This window comes from Dictyostelium purpureum (assembly GCF_000190715.1).
Source record: "Dictyostelium purpureum unplaced genomic scaffold DICPUscaffold_719, whole genome shotgun sequence".
Taxonomy (NCBI): Eukaryota; Evosea; class Eumycetozoa; order Dictyosteliales; family Dictyosteliaceae; genus Dictyostelium; species Dictyostelium purpureum.
In genome coordinates this window covers 1-6,853 of record NW_003520048.1, presented here as the reverse complement: position 1 = coordinate 6,853, position 6,853 = coordinate 1, and the positions used below count along the sequence as shown (strand labels likewise).

Here is a 6,853-nt window from a genome sequence, read left to right as displayed (position 1 = left end):
AATTGATAAAATATATTAAATAAAGATATTACAAATAAAACATAGTCTTTTCTTATTTTATATATTTTTTTTTTTTTTTTTTACTTTTTTTTTTATAATTTTTATATAATTTTTTATTATAAATTTATATTTCATGTTCATTATTATATAACAAATAATTATAAATAAAATAATATATCTTATGTATAATAAAAATAATAAATAAAATATTTACAAGCTATAATAGATTTTATTTCTCTAAAATTTTTATTATTACTATTTTTTTTATTTTTTTAATTAATCAAAAATAATACACCTGATACACAAATTAACACTACAAATAATTATATATATACTGTGTGTTTTTTATAAATTTCGATAAAGGTAAAACCAGTTTGTTGACTGAGCTGAGTAATACTTCAATTATTGAGTGTAAAACTATATTTTCAAATTTTCAATAACAGATTTAATAGATTTTTCAGAAATAATAAAACTAGCTATATTTCCTTGGCTATTGGGGGTTTGTTAAATTGTGCCATTAAACAATACCATTTGAGCCCAATCTACCATGCTTGTAAAAAACCAACACTTAGAGTAAAGGGTAAAGCAAATTCAATCATAGTTAAACCAATCTATAATAATAAAATATTCTTTTAAAAATCAATATAAATAATAATTAAAATTTTTAAAATTTAATATATTTTAAAAAATAAAGAAAAATAAATTATTTAATAAAAAAAAAAAATTATTTATTTATTTGTATATTTTTAATGTTTTAGAATTTATAATATTATTATTAAAGTTTGTTCTGCAACACCATTTGTACTACTTGACTAACTGCATATAAAAACTTCGTCTTTGACGTGCACTAAAGGTTCACTTTCTGATTAATTACTTTTGGCTGGAATGAATGATTTAATAGTACAAGTTTCCCAATTACTTGTGTTTGATGAATCACTTTCGATAATAACAAATTCTACAATAACCCAAATAGCACAAAAATTTTGAAATTCCATACACATTCGAGATATAATATTTTTTTTTGATTGAAATATAAAGAAAAGAAAAGAAAAAAAAAATTTTTATATTGTAAAACAAGAAAGCACCTTTTTTAATTGAGAAACTGTTTTCTTTTTAAAATTTGAAATTTCTTATATTGATGAAAGTTTTACTAAATTTGGTTGATTATAAGGTAATCAGTATAAAAGTTAAGTTCGTAATTTATATTATTTTTCAAATTTAAAATTTTTTTATTTTTTTTTTTTTTAATTTAAAATTGTTTTTTAATTTTATTAAATTTTTTTTAAAGTCTTTTTAAATTTTTTTTTTTTTTTTTAATTAAAAATAATAACTTTCACACACTATTTTTACATATTATATTGCTTATTTTTTTTCATACACTTCAATCAACTTCACACATAGAATTATAATTATTATATCATATTATTTGTTTGTTTTTTTTTTGTAAATAAAAATATATTTTTGTTTGTATATTAAAAGAAATTATTTTTTTATATTATTTTATTATTTTATTGTTTTTTTTGTTAATAAATTTATATTATTTGTTTGTATATAATATTAAAAAAAAAAAAAAAAAAAAAAATTATATTTTTAAATAATATTTTGTAAATATAAAAAAAGGTGTAATATTGGAATTAGTTTTTTTGTTTTGTTCATTTTTTATTGGTTTTTTAGAAAAACCATTAATAACATTGCCAAAAACTATATAAACAACACCCCCAAAAAATACTACCCAGGATGGGAACAACCCAATACGACCAAAACTTTTTTCTATGACGATGGAATTTTATGAAAAGTTCCATAAAATAAACAACCCACCACAAAATACACAATCTCAACCACAAAAAAACCAACAATCACAATCAAATCAACAACCAAGACCAACAACCAACAACCAAGACCAACAATCACAACCAAATCAACAACCAACAATCAACAACCAACAACCCCAACCCCAAACATACCCACATCCACAACCAATAACCCACAACACCCAACAATCACAACAATATCCACCTCCACAACCAATAACCCACAACAACAACAACAACATAAATTACAACCAAACACCACACAATATTCCACAACCAAAAAGCTCTCCATCAATCCCAGATTATAAAAAACTATTTCGAGCGATGGATGAATATGAAAAAGAACAACAACAACTCGAGCAACCACAACCACCACAACCACCACAACCAAATCCAATCCCAATCCCAAACCTAATCCCAACGGAAATTAACTCAGGGGCAGTTACTATTCCACAACCATCACCAGAGGATGAAGCTAAAAGACGTTTAAATGAACGTTTGGATCTCTACGAATTAGAACATAGTAGGGACATCCCAGAAGATGGCAATTGTCAGATGCATGCATTATCTGACCAACTATATGGCAACTTGAACCATAGTTCAGAAATTAGAAGAGTCATTGCCACATGGCTTATTAGAAATAAAAATTTCACCCTTCCAAATGGTGCCAAATTATCCCAATTTGCCAATACCACAAATTGGAACAGATATTGCAACCGAATGGCAAGAAGTGGTACTTGGGGTGATCATTTAACATTACTCGCAGCTGCTGAAATTTTAAAATCACAAATAACCGTAATTTCATCAGTCGAATCTGATAGCAGCGCTTACATTGAAATTATTCCAAGTTCAATTGAAAATAATAGAGCAATTGTTTTATCTCACCTTGCAGAAAATCACTATGGTTCATTACGTCAAAGAGTATAGATAATAAAGTATAGTTCAAGATAAAAAATAATTCGACGTATTATTATTACATTAAAGGTAAATAATTATAATTTCTATTTTTTATTATTTTTTAATAATTTATTAATTCATTTATTTAATACCATAGATTCCGCTGTTGCTATGGCATTGGTCTATTAAATTTCGGTATTAGTAGAACTAATCAATAATTTATAGACAGAAAATGGTATGTAAAATTATATTATTTTTAAAAATTAATTTTAAACATATATTAATAATAATCATCATTAGTCATTTATTAGAAATATAAGAAGCATCTAAAAAACAATTGCCCAAACGTATTTAAAAGTCTAATGCAAATTCAATAAAAGGTCCAAATGGTAGTTCAAGTAATGGGTCAAATGGTGGTTCGAGTGTGGTTCAAATGGTAGTTTACATCGTAATTCAAATGGAATAAGTAATCAGTCAATTTGTGGTTCAAGTGGTAGCTCTTATGGTAATTCAAATGTTGGTTAAATTAATCGGTCAAATGATGGGTCAATAAGTGTTCAGGTGGTAGATCGCGTAATTCAAATGTTGGTACAAGCAATGTTTCATGTAGTGGTACAAGCAATAAGACAAATGGTTGTTCAAATGTGGTTCAAATGGTAGTAAACATGGTAATTCAAATGGAACAAGTAATCGGTCAAGTAATGGTTCAAACGGTATTTTAAATGTTGGTTTAAATAATAAGTCAAATGGTGGGTCAATAAGTGGTTCAAATGGTAGTTAAAGTAATCGGTCAAATGGTGGTCCAGGCAATATTTTAAATGTAGTACCTCAACAGTTTTATAGTGAATTAAATATAAATAGATTTATATTTATTGATAGCTGTTGCCCTGTAGTATTTTCCTTTATAGTAAATATCATAACTTAGGTAAGTTATCTTTATTTATATTTTTATTTTATATTAAACTAAATATTAATATTCTTTATATTTTATTTTTTGTTTTTAATAAATTATTTTTTAGAAAGGCTGTAATAACAATTCAGCATAGTCGTTTTATTTTGCCAATAATCTCAGCTTTTTTAGATTTTTTTAAAAAATTTTTTTATTTTATTTTTTTCTTTTTTTTTAAAAAAAATTTTAAATTTTTTCATTTTATTTTTTGCACTTCTCAAAAAATACACATAAATATTTCAAAAAAATGAAAGGTCAATAATAGCTTTAAAAATCCTTCAAGTAAGTAAATAAGCACATTATTTTAAATAACCAATCTATATAAAAATGGGATTCGTTGAAGAAATAAGGAATATATGAACACAATACTAACACAAATTAATTTTATATTTAGTGAAGATCAAGTAATATCGAGTATGGTAACCTATTTCATTTAGTGGTAAATGCAGAGCCTGATTCGAGAAGTGTATAATATATTGGTATCTTAGAATCAGTTGCATCAAGTGTAGAACCCAATTTTTCAAGTAGTGCTTAAGAATCTTTTACACCAGATAGTGAATATTAATTTATCAAAGGTAGAAGTACCGAATATGTTTCATCAAGCTGTTTATACTCTGGACAAAGTAGTAGAGTTTATTATATCGGATAGTGTAGAATTTTGTTTCTTTTTTGATAAAGTTGTATCAAGTGGTATATTCCCAACTCATCAAATAATTTGTGACCTTTTCCGTCAAGTTGTGCGATATCTGTTGTATTTTTAGTATCTGTGGTCGTAATGCAAAGCCTGTCATCAAATATTAGAGTAGAATCTGTTGCACTAGGTTGTAGCTGTTCTTTAAATTTTGTGTTGGTTATTTCATTATGTAGTGGTAATGCATAACATTTTTCATCAAAAAGAACTTGGGAATAATTTATAAGGAAGTTTCGTAAATCGTGTGTGTTTCTATAAACCTCAATTAGTGTAGAATTCGAACCAGGTACTGTAGAATATAATTAATCAAATAATGGTGGTTTAGACTCTGAATGAAACTTAGAACCAACTATCAAGTCAGCACTATTGAAGCTAATCAATCTAATCAACTATTTTATGAATATCATTAATTTGCTCTGGCCAAGCAACTGTGATAGAAATAAAATAGTTTTGAAAAGAGAAGGTAAAAAACACAGAAGCTTTCAAAACCATTGATCAAATTAGGGAATATCAAAACTCACTACTTCAAGAAGTCCATTAAACTTTAATGTTTATTCACCATCAAAATAACAACAGCAACAATTTATAGATTTAAATCAACTATTAGAGCAATCAAGGATTATGAAAAACCTCACCCTCCATTAACTGGTAAAAAAGATCCAGGCACAATTAGACCAATCAATATTTTATAAATCAAATTAATTATAATAAAAAAAATAAAAATTTTTTGAAAATAAGAAATTTTTTTATTAAATAATAAAAAAAGTGATTGTTAAATCACTAATATATGATGTTTTATAAACCATTTATTTTTTTACATTTATAGATGAAGAATTTGAGAACTAAAATAATGTTATAATCTTAACATAGAATTATTTTTTTTATTTAATTTTTTGTTCGAAGTACTTTGTTATTTTATTAATATATTATTAATATATTATTAATATATTATTTAAGACTTGTTGGTGATGTAACTAAGTTCTATTATTTATAATATCTTTATTTGTAAATTCTGTTTGAATTTCTTTTTCTTTGGCAGAATAAAAATCTCTGGCTATTTTGATGTTTAATGTGATATTTACTTCAATTAGTTCACCTGGTTCGGCAGAATAAATTTTGAATGGTGAAAATTTGTTATGGGAGCTATCTAATGCAAAAATCCAGAAGTCCAAGTTATACATGGGATAAACATCTGCTGATTTTTCATTCGCTAATAGACTTGACGAGAGCTCTTCTATACCATCCCTTGTCAGTCTTATAAGAGTATAACATAGAAACTTTTAACATTTTTTTAAACTTTTTTTTAACGAATGAAAAATCAGCAGATGTTTTGCCCACATATAACTTAGCCTTCTGGAGTTATGCAAAAGATAGTTCCCATAATAAATATTCACCGTTCAAATCGAACTGACTGCTAAAATGGGATACCATTATTTGAAGTAAAAATATCAGTTATAACACCCAATTGACCTGAAATTTGTTTAACTTTGATAATTTTCTTTACATCTTCAACATTTACATTACTACAGACCGATTAAATAAAAATAATTTGTTAATATATATTTAAAGGGTAAAAAATATAAAAAAACTTTTATAATTACCTTTTGGAGGAGTTTATTCATAATAGAATAAAATGTTTTTATTTAATTTTATATTAAAAATAATTCTACATTTTCTTTTGGTTTTGTTGACAAAAAAATACTTATTTTAAAACAAATGAAACCAAAAATAAAAAAAATTAAAAAAAAAAAAAAAAAAAAAATTTTAAAAAAATTTTATAAAATTATTTATTTAATAATTTTACTTAAAAAAAAATAAAAAAAAAATAAAAAAAAAATTATGATCAAAGTAAAATTATTAAAGATTTACATTTATTCCATATTTTAATTAATTTTGTTTTATTTGGAAGGAATTTGGGTATTATCTTTATCCCTACCTTCGACTATAGATCAGAAATTAAATGATATTTATCCTAAACAATCATAAATCAATAAAAATTAGGATTTTACCATCTAAAATTTATGCTTTCAAAGAAATAATAAAAAAAATAAAAATTTTTTTTTTTTTTTTTAATTTTTTTTTAATTTTTTTTATTTTTTAATAAATTATTTAGGAAAATAATACTCCACAAATTTTAATAAAAACAATAATTATTATTATTATAATTATAAATAAATAATAGTAATACAATAATAAAATGAAAAATAATAATAATAATAATAATAATAATAATAATAATAATAATAATAATAATAATTTAGATAATATAGATAGCTTTTCAAAATTATTTTATAAAGTTTTTCATAACAAATATTTATTTAATTTAATAATTCAAAGTATTCATAAAAATGTATGGGTTAGATATGGTTGTTATAGACAGTATAATTTTAACAACAGAAGAAGGTTTAAAGATATAATATCATTGGATTGGATAGTAAAAAGGAAACTATTTGCCCTACTTAAATGTAAATTAGAGGCAAATGAATACATTCTAACAGATACAAA

General features: G+C 23.7%; 3 protein-coding genes across 3 annotated transcripts; 2 read left to right on the top strand and 1 right to left on the bottom strand.

Annotated features, from left to right (window-relative positions):
• Window positions 1–1,778: 1,778 nt before the first annotated feature.
• Window positions 1,779–3,174, top strand: DICPUDRAFT_160223 (uncharacterized protein; the record flags this gene model as incomplete). The annotated part of the gene is made up of 2 exons (XM_003295033.1): window positions 1,779–2,732; window positions 3,067–3,174. 2 exons carry the CDS (start codon window positions 1,779–1,781, stop codon window positions 3,172–3,174), a joined length of 1,062 nt encoding a protein of 353 aa, XP_003295081.1.
• Window positions 3,175–5,322: 2,148 nt separating this feature from the next.
• On the bottom strand, window positions 5,323–5,635 carry DICPUDRAFT_160221 (uncharacterized protein; the record flags this gene model as incomplete). The annotated part of the gene is made up of 2 exons (XM_003295031.1): window positions 5,323–5,491; window positions 5,568–5,635. The coding sequence occupies 2 exons, from the start codon at window positions 5,633–5,635 to the stop codon at window positions 5,323–5,325; spliced, it is 237 nt and encodes a 78-aa protein (XP_003295079.1).
• Window positions 5,636–6,545: 910 nt separating this feature from the next.
• DICPUDRAFT_160220 (uncharacterized protein) lies at window positions 6,546–6,698 on the top strand (the record flags this gene model as incomplete). The annotated part of the gene is made up of 1 exon (XM_003295032.1): window positions 6,546–6,698. A coding segment is annotated over one exon (153 nt), but the record flags the coding sequence as incomplete, so codon positions are not given.
• Window positions 6,699–6,853: the final 155 nt, after the last annotated feature.